General features: G+C 50.2%; 1 protein-coding gene across 4 annotated transcripts in view; it reads left to right on the top strand.

Annotated features, from left to right (window-relative positions):
* The window catches only part of KIAA1671 (KIAA1671 ortholog), a 254,784-nt gene that overhangs the window by 223,315 nt on the left and 10,143 nt on the right, over positions 1-21,326 (top strand). For all 4 annotated transcript variants that reach the window (XM_073006862.1, XM_073006863.1, XM_073006865.1 and 1 more), the window contains 5 exons: positions 5,992-6,110; positions 9,658-9,907; positions 12,773-12,947; positions 15,106-15,230; positions 18,594-18,736. In XM_073006862.1, the coding sequence (XP_072862963.1) occupies positions 5,992-6,110; positions 9,658-9,907; positions 12,773-12,947; positions 15,106-15,230; positions 18,594-18,736 (812 nt within the window). The remainder of the gene's footprint in view (positions 1-5,991; positions 6,111-9,657; positions 9,908-12,772; positions 12,948-15,105; positions 15,231-18,593; positions 18,737-21,326) is intronic.

Here is a 21,326-nt window from a genome sequence, read left to right as displayed (position 1 = left end):
GGCACCATGGTGAAACCTCGTCTCTACTAAAAATACAAAGATTAGCTGGGCCTGTGGCACGCACCTGTAGTCCCAGCTACTCGGGAGGTTGAGGCAAGAGAATCGCTTGAACCCAGGAGGCGGAGGTTGCAGTGAGCCGAGACTGTGTTATTGCACTCCAGCCTGGGCAACAAAGCGAGACTCCGTCTCGAGAAAAAAAAAAAAGTTGCAGGCCTGTGTGTTGTGTGTGTGGTTGATTTTGAGGCCTCATAGCTCTGGGGCTAAGCTCAAGTGTTGTGATTTGAAGTTCCGCCAAGTTCTGGTAGAATGATGAGGCATGAATAACTTGTAATGCACACAGGGTTACCAGGATACTAACTAGAGAAAGTGCTGATTAACAGCTTGCTTTCTTAAACTGCATTTACAAGATAAATTCCCTTAGGTAACCCTAGCCCCTGCATGACTCCAAATTTGAGGGTCTGTGTGTGTTAAAGAGCAGAGAACACAGTTATATTCACCGTAACTGCTTTGACTGAATATTGAGACACAGAGAAGTAGCTCGCCCAAGGTCATATAGCTACTATGTGGTGGTCTCTGGATTCAAGTCCAGATGTTCTGGTTCTGCAAACAGTGCTTGTTCAGGGAAGACTGCGGAGAAAGCGGTAAATGACAATTATTATATTGTGGAAAATTCTACAGCAGTGCTGTACACTGGAGATTTCTACAGAGATAGAAAAGTGTTCTCCACGCTGTTCAGTATGGTGGGTGGCTGTGGAGCCCTTGAAGTATGGCTAATGCCACAGGGGAACTGAATTCTTAGTATTATATAATGTCAATTAATATAAATTAAATTTAAATAGTCGTAAGTTGCTAGTGGCTACTGTATCAGATGGCACAGATGTAGAGACCTGAGGTCTAGGGGATGATGGGAGCCTGGGGCCTCCTGAGCCAGCCCTCAGGGTAGGATGGTGGGAAAGTTCAGGGAAGGCTTCCTGGAGGAAGAGCCATCAAAGTTGAAATCTGAATGATAGCTTGGAGGTGGTGGCTGCTCCGCCAGGTCTGGAGGTGAGAGAGAGGAATGTGAGAGGAGGGAAATGGGGCTGGAGGAGCCAGTGGGAGGGACTGGGGAGTGAGAGGAAGGGTAGGGAGGAGGGAAGCAACACTGAAGGAGCTATGAGCCCACCAGGCCCCGCACCCATGCAGGTCCCGCAGGCCATGACCCTAACCCTAACCCCAACCTTTACCCGGAGGGATGTGGGGGGCTGTGGAAGGGCTTTGAGCAGGGACATATTCAGTTTTGGAAAGTAGAATGAGAAGAACATACAGGGCGAAGGATGCCAGGGGAGCCCCCTCGGAAGCTGCCGCAGTGGGTGAACAGAGAGCTGGTCACAGCTGGAAGGAATGTTCCAGAAAGAGACTTTGAAGGACTGAGGATCGATGCAGTGTGGCAGTGAAGGTGAGAGAGGAGGCAGGGGCACTGGCCTCAGGACCCTCAATCTGCCATTAGGCGGTGGAGGGAGGAAACCCATCCATCCCTGACTCTTGGAGAGTTCAGATCCCCGAGTCTGAATCCGAAACCTCTGTGGAGAGGGCATGCAGATGGTTGTATAAAGGAAGCCACCGTGTTTTGATTGGACACCATTTATCCCCAGGGCCATCCACAAGAGGTCTGGAAACTGCCCCCCTGCCACCTGCCCTGATTTCACCCTCAGCAATGGACTTGACCTTTTGGTTTCTGGGGGGCGCCTGCAGACTCCTTCTTCCGTCACTCAGCACTGAAGGGGATCCCCCTCTCTCAGAGATTTTAAGAACCCTTTGCCAAGGCTCCATTACCCTGCCTGACTCCAAAGAGGGTCTGAAAATTGCTCCAATCATGACGGTTCCCATCTCCTGGGCACCCATTTGTGCCAGGCAGTGAGCTTAACACTTACCAGAGATTATCTCTTGATACCTCAAAACAGTCCTTGTTTTTCCAGTGTGAAAGCTGAGGCTTGGATGGGTGGAGTCACTTGCCAGGCTGCACAGCTGGGCAGAGCAGAGACGGCAAGCCCTGCCCTGCATCCCCGCCCTAGCTATAAGCTGTCCCCAAGCTGTCACTCCTCTGCCCCCCATTGAGCTTAGCACACCTGCACACCCGGGCACAAGCCCAGCATCCACTTTGTAGCCTCAGGACAACAAGCTGCTTGGGACAACGATGTCTTGTCCTCCACCAGAAACAACCCCTAATTCCCCAGCATTGGGCCTCTGAATCTGACCTCCGAAGGGCATTAAGTTAAGGAAAGGCCAGTTCCATCACATCTTCGAAAACAGTAAGGAGCTGGGAGCGGGCTCAGATGACTGCTCCCAGCCCCGCGTCCCAGGGAGATATTCTGTTGACGGTGCTGTGCCTCTGAGTATATCAGGTGACCTTGCAAAGCAAAAACGTAACACTCCCCAGCAGGGCCTGACTGCATCCCTACAGCGCGCTAGCAGCTATCCCCATGTACTGTGCATCCCTACAGCGCGCTAGCAGCTATCCCCATGTGCTGTGCATCCCTACGGCGCGCTAGCAGCTATCCCCATGTGCTGTGCATCCCTACGGCGCGCTAGCAGCTATCCCCATGTGCTGTGCATCCCTACGGCGCGCTAGCAGCTATCCCCATGTGCTGTGCATCCCTACGGCGCGCTAGCAGCTATCCCCATGTGCTGTGCATCCCTACGGCGCGCTAGCAGCTATCCCCATGTGCTGCCCGTGGGCTTGGAGGTCAGGCAGCCTCTTCCAAAGCTGGCTTGCTCATCCGGATCCCAAAGCCCTTTGACCTGGTGACACTATACCTAGGAATTTCTCTTACGGGAATAATCTCAGAGATGTGTTGATTTAGCCTCAGGGATGTTCGTCATATTATTGATTGTAGTGGCGAAGAAAATCCTCAGCAAGCAAAAATGCCAGCACTCGGGGACTGGTTAATTGGAAGAGGCTGCATCTGAAAAGTGAAATATTCTTCAGCCAGTAAAATGGTGATGTAGGTGAATGGATCCTGAGAGAATTCTGGGCAGGACTATGACAGGATACTGTCTTTGAATGATGAGTTCTTTTAAAATGTATTCTTTGTGATTTTCCGTTACTCCTAAATGTTTTACAATTAGTAAGGTGTTATGTTGTAACTAGAGACAGAAAAGCTTCTACAGACGGTAGAATTAAGAGTGGACAGCAGCTGTGATTCGGGTCTATGAGTATAGCCATTTAGCAGGGGCGACTGAGGGATTTATTCTGAATTCCCGTCCTTGTATACCCCTCATTCTCAGTATTCCCACGAACATCGTGGGGTACATGAGTATCTCCAAAAGGCAAGAGAAAGAGAATGGGAAGGAGGTGACCATTTATGGGATATTTCCTGAGAGCTACGCCCTGTTCTGGGAGCTGTCACATTTGTGTCTGTGCCCTGGGGGTGACCATTATTTTCTCACTGAATTCTTGTAACTTCTCTGCAACTCAGAGAGGGAAGCCAGAGCCCTGAGGCCACACAGCAGGCTTTTCCCCAGGCGCCTACTCATTCTGCAGGACCACTCGGACCACACACACATGCTTTCTCAGTTCAGTGTGGTTCCAGATAACCTGAGAAGAGGCTGGCTCCCCTGCCTGGGAGGAAGATAAACTGCTGAGGAACAATCAGCCCACCTCCATTAATTAAGCACCTACTGCATGCCAGGCAGGCTCCAAGAGAGGAACAGAAACATTGGAGCATCCCAGGCTTAAAGGGCACATCTGATGAGTTGCAGGATCCCGGAGCCTGCATCTGTGCTGTGACCTCCCACGCCCAGTTCCCTGGTGCCTGGCATATAGTAGGTGCTCAGTAAATATCTGTCACGTAAATAACTTATGTGTCACATTCTGTCTGGTAGAATTGATAAGTCATCCAGGGTATACGGTGTTGACTCACGCCTGGAATCCCAGCACTTTGGGAGGCCGAGGCAGGCGGATCACCTGAGGTCAGGAGTTCGTGACCAGCCTGGCCAATGTGGTGAAATCCTGTCTCCACTAAAAATACAAACAAATTAGCCAGGCATGGTGGTGTGTGACTGTAATCCCAGCTACTCAGGAGGCTGAGGCAAGAAAATCACTTGAACCCGGGAGGCGGAGGTTGCAGTGAGCTGAGATTGCGCCACTGCACTCCAGCCTGGGAGACAGAGCGGGACTCCATCTCAAAAAAAAAAAAAAAAAAAAGAAGTTTAGGGAGGAGATATCACCATGGGTTGCAGTAGCTTTGGGTAAGAAGGATTGATAGGGAGGTGGAATGGCACAAGCAAGGCGCAGAGGCCAGGAGTGTGTGAGGCTTGTGTGGGAGACAGTATATAGCAAGCCAAAGCGTGTGGGATAGAGAGTTTGTTTGGAGCAAGGGTAGGCGATGGGATCAGAAAGGAAATTTGGGGGCTCGCTTGCAAGGGGCCTTGGATTTCAGCATGAGGACAATAGGGAGCCCTGGAAGGTATTTGAGCAGGAGATGATCTGAAGCATATTCCAGCAGAATGTGCCTCCTGCCCTCAAATGGAACAGAATGTAAGGAGTAAAAATGAGCCGTGTTTGTCTTTCTGGACCAGTCTTACGCCCTAACCCCCATCTCCAAATTCCTCATCAAAAGATAGTGACTGGGGCCGGGCATGGTGGCTCACGCCAGTAATTGCAATGCTTTCAGAGGCCAAGGCAGGAGGATTTCTTGAGCCCAGGAGATTAAGACCAGCCTGGGCAATGTGGCAAGACCCCATCTCTACAAAATTTTTTTTTTTAAAAAGGTGGGTGTGGTAGTGTATGTATACCTGTGCTCCCAGCTACTTGGGAGTCTCAGGCAGGAGGATCGCTTGAGCCTCAGAGGCCAAGGCTGGAGTGGGCTGTGATTGTACCACTGTACTGCAACCTAGGTGACAGAGTAAGACCCTGTCTCAAAAAAACAAAACCAAACAAAAGATGGCGATTGAGAGCGTCATTCAAAGCTCAGGCAGCCAAGGCCATGAGTCATCAGCGTGCCAACGGCCCATCCAAGGATTCTACTTTTGGTTTTGTCTTGACTGCATCAGCGTCTCCCCACTCAACAAAGCACAAGCCTAAGTGGCAGCTTTCAATGGCTACATCATAGGGAATGGGCTTTTAATTTGCGAAGCAGACAAATGAAGGAAGATAGTTCAGTCGTTTAATGGGGATTTATGGCCTTTCCACCGTGTGCCAGGCTTGGCCCTGTGGTCAGTTCTGTGCTAATCAGCACCCTTGCTCCCTGCCTGCCCCCTCTGAGGGCCCAGGCTGAGGGCCGAGACCAGCAACAGACCAGGTTGCAACAGCCCAAGGGATTGATGTTGCCTGATGTGCAGTGGTTTGGACCTGGGGGTTGAAGTCCACTTCGCCGGCTGTTTACTGGCTATTTGACTTGGGGCATGTAATTTCATGTTTTTAAGCCTCAATTTTATCATCTATAAAATGGGGATTGTAATAAGATCCACCCCATGAGATTGTTGAGGGGCTGTAGTTCAACCAGGTGATCTCATGTCAAGAGCTCAGCCCAATGCCTGTCCCGAGTTTGGTGCTGCACAGATCTTGTGTCTGGTGATGCGGATGGGAAACACGGTGGTGGTAGGAACCAGGGCAGGTGGGTGCATAGAGGTTCCCCTAGCCAGATTCATGACTCTGGGTAACACTGAAGATGAGAGAAGTGTGCCCAGGCTGTACTAGGAGGAGGAGAGACGGGCACTGAGGTGGGGGCCAGGCGATGCCCTGCAGGGCCCCACAGGCCAGGTAGGGTGACCACTTCATCCCAGTTTGCCCACTTTTAGTACTGAAAGTCCTGTATCCTGTGACATCTTGGGCAAACCAGGACGATTGATCACCCTAGTGCCCAGCCAAGATGTCTGGCCCCACTTAGAAGGGTAGTGGGGAGCTAGGATGGGTTTAAGCAGGGGCCATGCGATCTGACTTGTGTGTCAGCCGGGACAGGGGTTCTAAGTACATTTCCCGGTAGAAATCTCACATCTGGCTTGTCTTTACAGGACCAGCTGAAGCAGTGTTTCTCCCGGCGGCCCACTGAACCCAAGGACACTGACACCCTCGTGCATGAAGCCGACAGCCAGTATGGGACGTGGACAGAGCAGCGCCAGAGCGGGGAGAGGTAGGACGCGTGCGGCAGGATTCTGGCTGCCGGGGGGCATCTGGGCTGGAGTTGCTGCAGCCCACCCACCTCCTGATTTCTATATTGCTAAAACCTCCGATCTGTAATTATAAGAGGAACCCATTCTTGTTTTAAAAAAGAAATTAGGAAGTACAAAAAAATAATAAAGATTATGGGCCAGGTGTGGTGGCTCACGTCTGTAATCCCAGCACTTTGGGAGGCCGAGGCGGGTGGATTGCCTGAGCTCAGGAGTTCGAGACCAGACTGGGCAACACGGTGAAACCCCGTCTCTACTAAAATACAAAAAATTAGCTTGGTGTGGTGGCATACGCCTGTAATCCCAGCTACTCGGGAGGCTAAGGCAGGAGAATCACTTGAACCTGGGAGGCGGAGGTTGCAGTGAGCCGAGATTGTGCCATCGCACTCCAGCCTGGGGGACAGAGCAAGACTCCGTCTCAACAAAACAAACAAAAAAAAGAGTATGGGCCAGCCGCAGTGGCTCATGCCTGTAATCCCAGCACTTTGGGAAGCCCAGGAAGGCAGATCACTTGAGGCCAGGAGTTTAAGACCAGCCTGGCCAACATGGTGAAACCCCATCTCTACTAAAAATACAAAAAAAAAATTAGCTGGGTGTGGTGGTGGGCACCTGTGATCCCAGCTGCTCAGGAGGCTGAAGCATGAGAATCACTTGAGCCCAGGAGATGGAGGCTGCAGTGAGCCAAGATCGCGCCAATGCACTCACTCCAGCCTGAGTGACAAAGAGAGACACCTTGTCTAAAAACAAAAAAGGTAATGATATATGAAATATCCAAGACAGGCAAATCCCATAGAGACAGAAAACAGATGAGGCTCTGGGGGTGGAAAGGGAATGGGGATTGACTGCTTCATGGGTACCTGGTTTCTTTTTGGGGTGATGGAAATTTCTAGGATGACAGTGACCAATGGCAAATTGTATTTTACCACAGTGATAAAAATGATAAATCACCGATATTAAAGTTGGGAGGGGGTTGATAGAATTGAAAATGGTAAGGAAAAGTAAAAGGAAAGCAAAGGTTTTTGTTGGTTTGTTTTGTTTTGTTTTGTTTTGTTTTGTTTTGTTTTGTTTTTGAGAGGAGTCTCGCTGTGTCACCCAGGTTGGAGTGCAGTGGCGCAATGTCAGCTCACTGCAAGCTCCACCTCCTGGGTTCACGCCATTCTCCTGCCTCAGCCTTACAAGTAGCTGGGACTACAGGTGCCCACCACCACGCCTGGCTAATTTTTTTTGTATTTTTAGTGGAGATGGAGTTTCACCATGTTAGCCAGGATGGTCTTTATCTCCTGACCTTGTGTCCACCCATCTCGGCCTCCCAAAGTGCTGGGATTACAGGTGTGAGCCATCACACCCAGCCGGAAAGCAAAGGTTTTTTACAGTGCCCGAGAAAGCTGTTTTTCCCACTGACCCATGAAATATGTGTTTAGTTATGAGCTTACTTAAATTTCTCTAGAATACCACTGCAAGAGCACTGGACTGAGAGTCTGGAAACCCACGTCCTCCGGGTCTCCATTCCCCAGCTCTGACCCCGGGCCAGTGGGAGCTGGAGTGTGGACTTGGGTGCACCCCTGGGTGGGCGCTCCCTGTTGTCCCGCAGAGACACTGCAGCTTCCCCTCCTCTGGCCACCCCAGGAGCATGGCACTCCCAGCTTTGGACAGTGGTGCCACCTGCTGTCTCTCGATGGTATTACCTTCATCCCGTGTGGATTTGCCTCAATCCACCCTACAACCCTAACATCCTCCATATGACAAGTAATGAAATCATCCCAGAGCTGACAGAAAGCACGGTGAAATGCCAGCACACCTGTGGGAAGTTCTGCTCAAGGGAGCAGCCTGGTGGTCTTGAGAGGAGGCCCACTTGTCAGGTGTGCCCACCTGTCCTTTCTCAAGGCAAGAGTTTCCCGTGACCTGGAGGCTTTGCCAGGCTATTGGCTTAGATATCATTTTTAATACGTGGGTGGAGGCAGGGCAGGAGGTTGTTAATGACTTGAATTGTCTGTAAATTTTCTGTCTTACATGGTTCCAATGACCCAAGCGATACCTGACTATATTATCATAGGAAGAGATTTCAGAAGTAGGAGAGAGCCAAGGACGTGGACGCTGGAGTCAGACTGCCTGGGCTCAGTCCCAGTTCTGCTGCTTGGGGCAAGCTAATTTACATCTCTGTGCCTCAGTTTCCTCACCTTTAACAAGGTGAATAAGAATATTTAAGTTCACGAGGCCAATTATATTAGTCTGTTTTCACACTGCTATACAGAACTACCTGAGACTGGGTAATTTATAAAGGAAAGAGGTTTAATTGACTCACAGTTCTGCAGGGCTGGGGAAGCCTCAGGAAACTTACAATCATGGCGGAAGGTGAAGGGGAAGCAAGGCACGTCCTACATGGCAGCAGGAGAGAGAGAAGGGGAAGGTGCTACACACACTTTTAAACCATCAGATCTTGTGAGAGCTCACTCACTACCATGAGAACAGCAAGGAGGACATCCGCCCCCATGATCCAATCACTTCTCCCCACCAGGCCCCTCCTCCAATTCAACATGAGATTTATATGGGGACACAAATCCAAACCATGTCACCAACCCTAACTTGTAGGATTGTGGCAGTTATAGGATAATACTCATAGGATTTTTGGAGAGGATTGGATGACACATTTTTTTAGCCCAATTCCTGGCACATAGTAAATGCTCAGTATATTTTTATTAAATGACTGAATGAATGAGTGAATGAAATAACGCAGATCCTACCACCTGCTCTTCCATGGGTAACTGCTGATAACAATTTGATCTACATCAGCACTGCCCAGCAGAAATAGATGATTTGATCCTTATGCAATATATACATGTATTGAAACACCCCTCTGTACCCCAGAAACATGTGTAATTACTATGTATCAATTATAAATAAAAAAGAATTAAAATGTGAGCTGCAAATGTAAGACATATATGTAATGTAAAATGTCCTGGTAGCTATAACAAAAGAATAAAAAGAAACAAGTGAAATTAAATTTAAGGATGTATTTTATCAGAACCAAGGGATCCAAAATACTGTCATTTCCACATGCAGTTAACATGAAAAGTTATTAACGAGGCAGTTTGCATTCTTTTTTTCCATTCAAAGTATTGGAAATCCAGTGTGTGAGGTATAGGAAATCCAGTGTGTAAGATACTCATGGCATATCTCAGCTCTGTCACTTGCTCCCTTGCAAGGATCCAACCTGTGATAAGCAGCTTCCATCCAGGACAGTGCAGGGCTAGAGGGTCTTGATTGGCACAGGACTGACTCTTCCCATTCTGCACCCGGCCAGGTGTTGTAGGCAATGCCTTAAACAGCACCTCACTGTGGCACATCTTGTGCTGTTTCCAAAGAGGGTCTTCTGCTGGGATGTTCTGTCTGTGGTTACCTGGCCTATAAAAGGTACCCCAAGCTATGCTGCCTGCAGCATCCTTCACTTGAAATCCCATTCTCTGAAACATTCTCCATAACCTTGTCTCCCTTCATTCCCTTTTTTTGCAGCTTGGCCACTGAGTCCCCAGACAGCAGTGCCACATCGACAAGGAAACAGCCCCCCAGTAGCCGTTTGTCTTCTCTGTCCTCCCAAACGGAGCCCACCTCGGCTGGGGACCAGTATGACTGCTCCAGGGACCAGCGGAGCACCAGCGTGGACCGCTCCAGCACTGACCTGGAATCCACCGACGGGATGGAGGGGCCGCCCCCACCGGATGCCTGCCCTGAAAAGAGAGTGGATGACTTCTCTTTCATCGATGTAAGTCTATAGCCAGCAGCATTTCTTCTTAAATGGAAATTCCAGCCTCTCTCTGTGAATTACCACTTCAGGTGTAGGATCTGTGTGCCAGGGAGCCTTGGAGTGAGTAGAGAAGGCACCGTCTTTGAAGTGGGACTCACTTATGCATGTATCTTGGACCTGCCCTATGCCTGCTGTGTGTCTTGGGGCAAATGTCTTTACCTCTCTGAGCCTCAACTTCCTTATCCACTTGTAACCAGCACCATCAGCTCCACAGCCTTAAATACAATTGCATGTGTTCAAATTAAAACTGATCTAAGTCCTCACCTGCCAGGTAAGCAGGGAGTCTGACCACTTAACCCTGGAAGTCACCCTGAGGTTTATAGTTCCAAGCATGAAGAGCCTGGAGTTTGCTCAGAATGATTCTGCTGAACGTTCTCACTGAGGTCTTGCTGGTAGAACCGTGTCCCTGGTACCGGGGGATCCAACTCTCTCTGTAGTGGCTCTTCCAGGACAGAAACTTCCCTCAGGCATGGGCACCTTTCATGGAGGTCCCAGGGGACAGCCCCCAGCACTCAGCTCTTTCAGGTCCCAAGCACAGCCAGGATGTCAGCTGCCCCAGCGTAGCAGGTTAAACGGTCTCCTGCTCTAGCACCTTCCAGACCAGAACTTGTCCTCGTTTCCCCTGGGAGCCCCACCTCCAGGGGTCAGGCAGGTCTTCCTTTTCAACCCTTGAAACCCAGGGGTGATGTCATTATTCTCCTCCCATGACAATAGGGCTACCTGCCCACTCTCTGTTGGATGGAACGTCTGCGAAATCTGAAAGGGGCCCTCTCTCCTGGCAGTAAAGCCTCCCACCTACACACTTGGGCATGACTACCCACATTTCCCCAGAGGAGGAACACCACTGCTTTAGAAAAAGGGCTTCCTAAATTTAGGGCTTCAAAGGGGATTCACCTTCAATGTATGGCCAAGGTCTCTTGCTGGCACCTCTAGATCAGGGCAGAGACAAAGAAAGACACAAGTTCAGTCTTGATTGGGGAACCCCATTATATAACCATGACCATGGCCATGCCCACCTCCCTGGGTGTCATCAGGATTTGGTTGGGTGATATATTCAGTTATTCACTCAACAGACATGTACTGAGATCTTGCTATGTGCCTTACATGCCAGCACCATGTCACTGCATCGTGAGCTTTCCTGCTAGAACACTAAGTGGTTCCTTCTTGACGTCCATGATAAACAACAGTCACTGAGTGTTGACCACTGGCCCAGGCACATGTTAATAACCCCAGAAGCAAAACTGGCCTGCCCATTTTGCAAATTAGCAAATCGAAGTGACCATGGAGTGACTAACGCTTACTGAAATTATACTGAGGTTTATGTGTGATGCCCACCACGATTTGGGTCTCCTGTGGGGATACTGAGGTTTATGTATGGTGCCAACCACGATTTAGGTCTCCTGTAGGGACGGTTTGGAGGCTGAAGGGGGAGGCGGAGGCAGGGCACTAAGGAATCTAGTGTCTGTACCAGGGTGAGGATGCAAGGGTGGCACCATCTTCCCCTCCAAGCCAGCCCCTCTGTCAGTGTGATTCTGTCCTACTCTCTTGGAGTCTGAAAACCTGGCTCTGTTAAGTGGCCGAGGAAGCGAGCCCGCCTCTAGGTGCAGCAGGCACTCTCTGATTTCCGTCTTTCCCCCTTTCACTGGTGCCATGCAAGTCTCCTCACAAGACAGCACTGTGGCTGGTTTGGGAAGTAGCTCTGCAAATACCACCTCCTTCCACCACCCCTAGTGGGGCGTTTGTTACTTACCATCGTTGGGAAATGATTCATTGAAATTAGCCTGTCATCACTGACTTAGAAGGCCTTGGGTGATGGAATTTCTCCAAAGTGGACCTAGGCGGAAGAAATCAACATTTCATGTAAGAACATGAGCTTGCCGGAAAGCGCTCTTGGCTGTGAGCCTTGGTCAGGCTCTGTCTGAAACAAGGGCTTTCCACACCTGAGCGCAGGGAGTTCTCTCAGCCACCATAGGAAGGAGACACTGTTTATCTCCTTTTTATAAATAGGGACACCCCAGCTCAGAGAAGTGAAGCTCATTGCCCAAGGTCACACAGCCAGGATTCGAACCCAGCTAGGTTTGAACTCAAGCTCTGAGCACTTCACTGCTGTCTCCCGGGAGACTTCTGAGCCAGGCACTTCCCATCTCCTTACCGGGGCCAACCCAGATGGTCTGCGCTCCCCACCCTTTCACTGGGGATAGTAGTGACTTGGCAGCCCCCACCTGTCACAGCTCAGAGTGAGTCTTCAGGGATGCCTGAAAATGAACGTCTGATGTTGCATCCTCCCTTCCCACCTGCACCTTAGATTATGTGAGTAAAGTAGGAATTCCACAGAGAACCTCTCAACCCGGGGACTCTGTGTGAATACGGTTGACAGAAGGATTTAGTTAGATGTTGAATCCATTATTCATTCAACAAACAAACATTTATTGAGCTCCTGCTGTGTACTGATCATTGCTGTAGATTACATACTTGTGTGGTGGATGTCAGTGGGAGAGAAAAGGCATTAGTATTATGTGCCTGCTGGGTGCCAGGCAGCCTGGCACTGTACTAGGGCGCTCAAGGTTCGTTGTTCCACCTGGCTCTTGTCATCAGCCTATGGGGTATGTTTAATAGGGAAATTTAGGCTTTGGATGTTAGGTTACTATTAAATGTGGAAGCCACTGTGGGAAGGAGACACTGTTTATCTCCTAGCGCTGGCCTGGGTACCACCTAAATAGCCTCTCATCTGTCAACGAAGCTGTGTACCACCGACTTCGTTGTGGTACCCTCCATTGATGATTCCCTTGCTTTTTTTCCTCTTCCTCCCTGCTGCTCCCAAAGCAAACCTCAGTCCTCGACTCAAGTGCCCTGAAGACCCGGGTGCAGCTCAGCAAGAGAAGCCGCCGCCGGGCCCCCATCTCCCACTCCCTCCGGCGCAGCCGATTCAGTGAGTCCGAGAGCAGATCGCCTCTGGAGGATGAGACTGACAACACGTGGATGTTCAAAGACTCAACGGGTACGCCATGCCTTCTCTCCTCCTCAGACAGCACATTGAACAGCAGGAAGGATTTAGACTAAGCCCTACGAAAAAATTCCTGACTTGGAAGCCTGTAGATCATTAGAACACAATTACATAGGAAACTGATTTCTTGTTGTGCAGAACTTATCAGAAACTAGGTAAAATGGTGTTTTGAAGGTTAGCATATTAATTGAGGCTCTTTGAGTTACAAGAGACAGACATAGCTTAATAAGGTTTTACTATTTTCTGCTTTTATTTTGATTAAATTCACCCCTGTATTCTCTTTAGGTTTGCTCGCTGGTCTTTTTTCTATATTCCTGAGTTGAAAGATCTGTTCATATATTATCAGTCTTTTTTTCTGTTTTCTAATGCATCATTTAAGGCTATACATTTTCTTCTAAGGACTGCTTTGGCTGCTTACCGTATCAAAACCTGAGCTGAATCTTGAAGAATGGGTAATAATGAGTTAGGGAAAGTTATTCCAGGCAGAAGTATCAACAGGATCAAAGGGACAGAGATGTAGAAAGAACATTCTGTGTGTGTGGCAGGAGCATCTCTAAGCAGTTTCATGTCGCTCAAGCTGGGAATAGCAGGATATGCTGGAAAGGTAGGCAGAGGCCAGATCATGGATATCCCTGATGCTTTACTAAGGAGTTAGATTTCATCTGTAGATGGAGAGCCATGAAAGACTTTTAAGAAGAAACAGGCTGGGCGCGGTGGCTCACGCCTGTAATCCCAGCACTTTGGGAGGCTGAGGTGGGCAGATCACAAGGTTAGGAGATTGAGACCATTCTGGCCAGCATGGTGAAACCTCGTCTCTACTAAAAATACAAAAATTAGCCAGGCATGGCAACGCATGCCTGTAATCCCAGCTATTCTTGGGAGGCTGAGGCAGGAGAATCGCTTGAACCCGGGAGGCGGAGGTTGCAGTGAGCTGAGATCGCACCACTGCACTCCAACATGGCGACAAAGCTAGACTCCGTCTCAAAAAAAAAAAAGAAAAGAGAGAAACAAAATACCTTCTTGCAATGGAAACTAGAGCAGCTGACCTGCCCACTCTCTCCAGACACACAGCCTTTAGTCCTCAAAAACGTCTTATAGGTGCCTTTGTTCATTTGGGGTTTGCCCATGGCAAACATTAGGATGTCAGACCAGGCTCTGAGCTAAGTGAGGGGCATTGCTTCTGACCAGATACCTTGAAGAAATGCTTGGAGAGTTCTCTCTCCTGCTGCTATCCCATTTCTGTTATTAAAGGAAATGTGTAAATGCCTCAGGTGAGACCTCTCTGCACACTTCCTTGGTTTTCTGAGCCAAGCTCTATTAATCCACCTGGAGCAAATGAAGACCATAGTAGAGACAAAAACACACAAATACCCCCAGCTGGAATGTGGCAGAAGCACCTCTGGCTCCCGTCAGCCTTGAGGAGCTGGCCAAGGGCTGGAGGGGGAAGGCGGGATCTGTGCTTTCTTAGTGTACCTCAGTTCCCTGGATAGCCCAAGGGCTCCAGAGCACCAGGTCTTGCCTCATTCATCCCCGCCCCCTCCTCCAATCCTCACTGTGCTCATGTCACATCCCGGTTTCGGGGAAGTAGAAACTCCTCGCATATCACTCCTGCAAGAGGGTACAGTCAGCCCATCACCCAAAAGCTTGAGTGATCAGCTCAGCCTCAAGCACGGGGCTGGGGTTAAGTCCCGGAAAGGGGAGCCAGGGTCGAGGAAAGTGGCTTCCTGGTCCACCTTGGGGCCGCCTTTCCACAAGACACACGAAGCTCTCCACGTTCTCCTTTGAGAGCCTAACCTCAGTGCATTGTTGGCTGAAAGCATTCCTGTCTACTTTCCTGCCTCTGCCAAAGATTTCCTTCTATTTCCCGGACTTGGAGTGAGCCAGGGGCTCAGGAGATGGGTTTGCCTGTGCCCTCCCGCAAAAGAAAACCTACTCTGCCTGTTGTCAGTGTCTCCTGGCAAGAAGCAGAGTTGTCAGAAGAGAGCATGAAAGCAGGCACCTGGGTGGTCCTCATGTGTAAAATGGGCCAGAGCATCTTCTGTGCAGGTCTGATGTGAGCATTGCATGAGATACTGTGTGCAAATTATCTGGCACTTAGGACCTCAATACAAGGCAGCTGCCGATGACTTCAGTGCCCTTTTCTTTGCAACAGAAGAGAAATCACCCAGGAAGGAAGAGTCAGATGAGGAGGAGAAGCCATCCAAAGCGGAGAGGACCCCCGTCAGCCATCCTCAGAGGATGCCCGCGTTTCCAGGCATGGATCCGGCAGTGCTAAAGGTACCAGACCTCTCACCAAGAGTTACCTGGTGGGCATGCTCCTCAACCTTAGCAGCATAAAGAACAGATTCCTTCCTTCCTTCCTTCCTTCCTTCCTTCCTTCCTTCCTTCCTTCCTTCCTTCCTTCCTTCCTCCTTCTCTTTCCTCCCTCTTTTCCTCCTTCCTTTTCTCTTCCTTCTTTCCTCCCTCTTCTCTTCTCTTCCTTCCTTCCTTTTTTATCCTTCCTTTTTTCCTTCCTTCCTTCCTCCTTCCTTCATTTCTTCCATTTTTGAAATCATTTAAGATTCAAAGGAAGTTACAAAAATAACCCAGGGAGTTTCTCCATACCCTTCACCCAGCTTCACCCACATGATAGTATCTCACATGACCATAGCACATTGGCAAAATTAGGAAATTGGCCTTGGTACAATACCATTAACAATACTACTAATTCATTTGGATTTCACCAGTGGCCCTGTGTTGCTTAATCTTTGCTTTCTTTCTTTCTTTTTTTTCTTTTTTTGAGATGGAGTCTTGCTCTGTTGCCCAGGCTGGAGTGCGGTGGCCGGATCCCAGCTCAGTGCAAGCTCCGCCTCCCAGATTTACGCCATTCTCCTGCCTCAGCCTCCTGAGTAGCTGGGACCACAGGCACCCACCACCTCGCCCGGCTAGTTTTTTGTATTTTTTAGTAGAGATGGGGTTTCACCGTGTTAGCCAGGATGGTCTCAATCTCCTGACCTCGTGATCCGCCCGCCTCGGCCTCCCAAAGTGCTGGGATTACAGGCGTGAGCCACCGCACCCAGCCAATCTCTGCTTTCTGACTCTCCTCCACCCCCAAACCTGCTGCTGTATTTGGTGTCATAGCTAAGCCAAGTGGGCTGATAATCCAATTGGTGGTGCTCACCGGTGCTGAGTGTCGGAAGCAGGAGTGAACAAACCCAGGCTGCTGAAGCCCTTGAGGAATCAAGACTGGGTAAGGCAGGCACAGAAAATGGTCATTTCAATTCCAGATGACACAGGAAGCCAGTGCTGGAACCACATCCCAGTTTCCCAGACTGCACCAGAATGCCAAATGTATTATGCAATGCCGAGGGAAAGGCTGAGCTGCCTCCCTCCTCCCCACCTCCAACTCTCACAAATGTGTCTCATAGTCCTGGGACCAAGTGGCACTTCATTTGGGTGAGGAAAGAGGCCCTTTTGCCCCCTGTTCTGTGCCAGACATCATGCGCCTGCAAACTCACTTTATGCTCCAGCAGCCTTGCAAAAGGTAGCTCTTTTCTCCCCTTTTATTGAAGAAGAAATGAAAGCAAAAAAGCCTGACTTGTTGGTAAAATTTCTCAACTCTGTGTATCCCATGCGGGCCACACAGTCCCCGTGTGGGAGCGCCGTGACTGTTGCTCCTTTAGTAGACGGAAGTTTTGCTTTTCTGTCATTTCTTCGAAGAATAGAAAGTCAGTCAGTAGTGGATGTGCACGTGTCCCTATAATTGATTTTACAGGCCCTTGAAGTGTGAACATCTGTCAGCCACTAGAACTAGGTTGGAGGTTTTCTTTTCCTCCCTCCCTCCCTTCCTTCCTTCCTTCCTTCCTTCCTTCCTTCCTTCCTTCCTTCCTTCCTTCCTTCCTTCCTTCCTTCCTTCCTTCCCTCCCTCCCTTTTCTCTTTCTCTCTTTCCTTGCTTTTCTCTTCTTTTCTTTTCCCTCCCCTCCTCTCCCCTCCCCCTCCCCCCTCCCCCTCCCCCCTTCCCCCTCCCCTCCCATATCCCTTCCCCTCCCACCTCCCCCTCCCCCTCCCCCTCCCCTTCCCCTCCCCCTCCTCCTCCCTTTCCCCTCCCCCTCCTCCTCCCCTCCCCCTCCCCTCCCCCCTCCCCTCCCATCTCCCCTCCCCACCCCCTCCCATCTCCCCTCCCCCTCTCCCCTCCCCTCCCCTCTCCTCTTTCTTCAACAGAGTCTCCCTCTGTCACCCAGGCTGGAGTGCAGTGGTGCAATCTCAGCTCACTGCAACCTCCGCCTCCTGGGTTCAAGTGATGGTCCTGCTGTAGGAGACAGCCAGCCACAGGCCCTGGGTGTAGGTGAGACAGAGGCCCTAGGGCTCCCATGTGGATGCACCATGTAAGTGTTGAGACAGATCTTGGGATTCCTGAAGACAGCTGGAGTCCACTGTGCTCTGTGAAAATGGGGCTCTGGCCATTCATTCATCAGTATTAGCTTAAACTTCTTGAGCCTGGCAGCAGCTGCGTTAACTAATTAATCTCTACCATAGCAGTGCTAGGCAATCATTAACAACCAGGGAACTGGGCGCAGTGGCTCACGCCTGTAATCCCAGCACTTTGGGAGGCCAGGGTGGGCGTATCACAAGGTCAGGAGATCAAGATCATCCTGGCTAACACGGTGAAACCCCTGTCTCTACTAAAAATACAAAAAATTAGCTGGGCGTGGTGGCGGGCACCTGTAGTCCCAACTACTCAGGAGGCTGAGGCAGGAGAATGGCATGAACCCGGGAGGCGGAGCTTGCAGTGAGCTGAGATTGCGCCACTGCACACCAGCCTGGGTGACAGAGCGAGACTCTGTTTCAAAAAAAAAAGAAACAACCAGGGGAGGTTGCAGGGCTTGTTCTGAAAAGAACCCTGGAGTTGGGCTACAGGCAGACCTGGTGTGAATCCCAATTCATAAAAGCTGGGTGACTTTGGGATTGACCTTTGGGTGCTCTCGCCCTGTAAAATGGAGGAAAGCCTGAAAGAATCTTACTTACGTGGAGCGAACTCACATGTATCATATTACTTGAGCCTGGTAGAGCCCAAATGATGGGTGATCAGTGCACAGAAGCCATCAGTGGACAATGGTGATGACTGCTGTTGCCGGGGGCTGACCCAGCACTGCCTGAGAGAGAAGCCACCTGCCACCACTCACACCTCAGGTCCCGCAAGGGAATTTTATGCATACCATTGTATTCCATCCCCAACATGCCCTCCAACAATGGGTGGATATTTGCCCTATGGTTTTCTTATGGGACTCTAATGGACTGTCAACAACTTCATTTTCTAGTTAAGCTGCCGCTGTTGGATGGAGGGAGCTGCTCTCTCCATGTAGGGTTGTCAGAGTGGCATGCCGTGCGCTGAGCACACTACAGATGGTGGCTTTTCAGCGAAAGAGAATGTGATTCTGTGGGTTTGGGTGGTGATTCCATCTTGGGGGTCGAGGGTGGCTGCTTGGAATGCCAGATTGACATCTGACTTTTCTCAGCCCCCACGTTTCCTGTCTGGCTTTATTCCGACTCAGGGGGCCCCGAGTGTTTGCAGAAGGCTCCTCGTACCTGAGGTTGCCATGGGAGGGGGCCCTTCCCCAGACAAAGGGCGGTTTACAGACTCAGCTCTCTTCTCTCCCCAGGCTCAGCTGCACAAGAGGCCAGAGGTGGACAGTCCTGGCGAGTCCCCCAGCTGGGCACCCCAGCCCAAGAGCCCCAAGTCCCCCTTCCAACCTGGGGTGCTGGGCAGTCGTGTGCTGCCTTCCAGCATGGACAAGGATGAGAGGTGAGGGGTCTTGGGGAATGGGGGTCCCTCTCTTCCCAAACTCAGGCTGTACTTCTAGAGAGGTGCTCGCATAGGTTTTAGAGCTGAATAGAAGGGAGTTTCCACTTTTTAATTTTCTCTAGCAGCAGAAGCTTTGTTCATGTGAACTCTCAACACTTTCATCCCTCAAAAGGACATCAGAGGCCGGGAAAGGAGGCCAGGAATGAGGCCAGCTGGCCTCTCCTCTTCCCCCGCCCCTGCCACCTCCCGCACGGAACGCCAGGGCACCATTGTTGGAGAACTACTGCTCTCGTTTAGCCCTCTCCAGACCGACGGGGAAACTGAGGCATTCTCTCTCCTCTTACCCTTCGGGGAAGCATCTTTATCTTCAGCGATCTGGGGGACCTGGGAAGGTGGATCAAAGGGCACAGCCAGGTTAAATGAGATCAGTTTCACTCCCTTCGTGAAACAGCTATCCCGATCCTGGGCTTGGCCTGCTCTGTGTAGAAATGAGCACAAAGCAGCTTCTGCCCCCCAAGAGGCTCTCGGACTGGGGTGTTTCAGCATCTGGAAGTGGAAGTTAAGAACAGAGGATCGAAGGTCACACAGCCAGGGTTTAACTCCAGCTTTGCTGCTTAAGAGCTGCGTGACATGGGAAAAGGCACTTGACCTCCTGAACCTCAGTTTCCTCATCTGTAAAATGGATTTTCTAACCTCCTAACCTTCCGAGGTGGTCATGAGGATGAAACAAGAGTGTGTCTAAAGCCCTTTGCCTGAGCCCTGGGATGTAGAAGTACTCAGTGAGGCAGAGTGGAAATCTTATGAGCACTGTTAACCCGTGAAAGTTAGAGATCGTTCCTGATGCTGAGTTGTAATGATAGTAAGTGCTGGCTGGATCAGAACGAGGGTGGGTAAGCTATGGCCCACAGGCCAAATCCAGCCCCCATCTGTTTTTGTAAGTAAGCTTTGTTGGAACACAGCCACATGCATTCATTTATGTACTGTCTATAACTGCTTTAGTGCTACCGCTGCAGAGTTAAGAAGTAGCGCAGACACCCCACGGCCCACAGAGTCAGGAATATTTACTCTCTGGCCCTTTCTCTGACCCCTGTGATGGAGGGAGGCAGAGGAAGGGCTCATCATGCACACTTGAGGATGGGCGGCAAAAAGACTTCAGCTGGGTGCAGTGGCTCACATCTATAATCCCAGTACTTTCGAAGACAGAGGTGAGAGGATCTCTTGAGGCCAGGAGTTGGAGGCGGTAGTGAGCTATGATTGCACCATTGCACTCCAGCCTGGACCACAGAATGAGACCTTGTCTCAAAAAATAAAAAAAGAAATAAAGAAAAGAAAAAAACTTAGCTGGCTGTGGTGGCACATGCCTGTGGTCCCAAGTACTCCAGAGGCTGAAGTGAGAGGATCCCTTGAGCCCAGGAGATGGAGGCTATGATCGTGCCACTGCACTCCAGTCTGGGCAATGCAGTGAATCCCTGCCTCTCTAATGAAAAAAAAAAAGAAGCTTCCAAGAGAAGGAGATACTTGAACTGAATCATGGTGGACATTTGGGTCTTAGCTGGACCAAGGGCAGTGAGAGGGGATCCCAGGCTAAAGCTGCTGCGCATACAAAGGCCTGGAGGCCAGATGGACCTGGGAGCCTCAGGCAGTGCACGATATATAGCACAGTGTGGGCTGTGGGAACCTGAAGGCGAGACATGAGAGAGAGACAGGGCCATAGTTGAGACAGTGCCTCCCTGCTCTGGTAATGCCAGAATTCCAGCTCCAAAGTCTGTGGAGGGCTCTAGCATTTCTCTGTGGCTGGAGGAACCCCCAGACCAGGGTCTCAGAGGCATCTCTGGAGGCCTGGGCTTGTGTCTCCACTATTAGGCAAAGCTTGGCTGAGGTCTAGAGTACCCTAGACCCTCATCTGCCCAGGGGGCCCTCTTCTTCCTCATTACTAGACTGGCAGGCATAGCAGTTGAAGGTCTGCCCCTAGACTCCAGTCACCTCATCTCTCGTCCCCTCAGGTGCAGACCCTGACCGTACCGCCAACCAGGCCAGCATCTTTTCTGACCCTCCAGGGCCATGGGTCTCAGGAGCTTTCTCTGAGAACAGAATCAGTCACATCCTGTGTGCATGTGTGTTTGATTATAAACGCAGTAGATCTTCACTGTAGAAAATATGAAAATAATACAAAGGGGAAAAGAAAATCATCCACGATCCCACCGTGCAAAGACCACTACTGTTGATATCTGGGCATCTCTCCTTCCATTTTCTTTTTCTTTGTAACAGCTGAGATCACAACGTTTGCAGAGTTTGATTCCCCTGCTCCGTGTTCTATATGAATATTTTCCCGAGCCTGTTTACAATCTTCATAAACGTGATTTTTTTTTCTTGAATAAAGTTTTAAACAATGATGACTTTATTGTTTTTCGTTTTGCTTTATTTTTTGTTTTTGAGAGAGGGTCTCACTCTGTTGCCCAGGCTGGAGTACAGTGGCGTGATTATAGCCTCCACCTCTCCAGTCTCAGGTGAATCCCCTGCCTCAGCCTCCGTGAGTGGCTGGGACCATAGTTGTGTGCCACCATGCCTGGCTAATTTTTGTATTTTTTTG

The sequence above is a fragment of the Chlorocebus sabaeus genome, chromosome 19 (assembly GCF_047675955.1).
Source record: "Chlorocebus sabaeus isolate Y175 chromosome 19, mChlSab1.0.hap1, whole genome shotgun sequence".
NCBI classification, from domain to species: domain Eukaryota; kingdom Metazoa; phylum Chordata; class Mammalia; order Primates; family Cercopithecidae; genus Chlorocebus; species Chlorocebus sabaeus.
The sequence above is the reverse complement of the archived record's forward strand: the minus strand, read 5'-3'. Positions and strand labels throughout refer to the sequence as shown.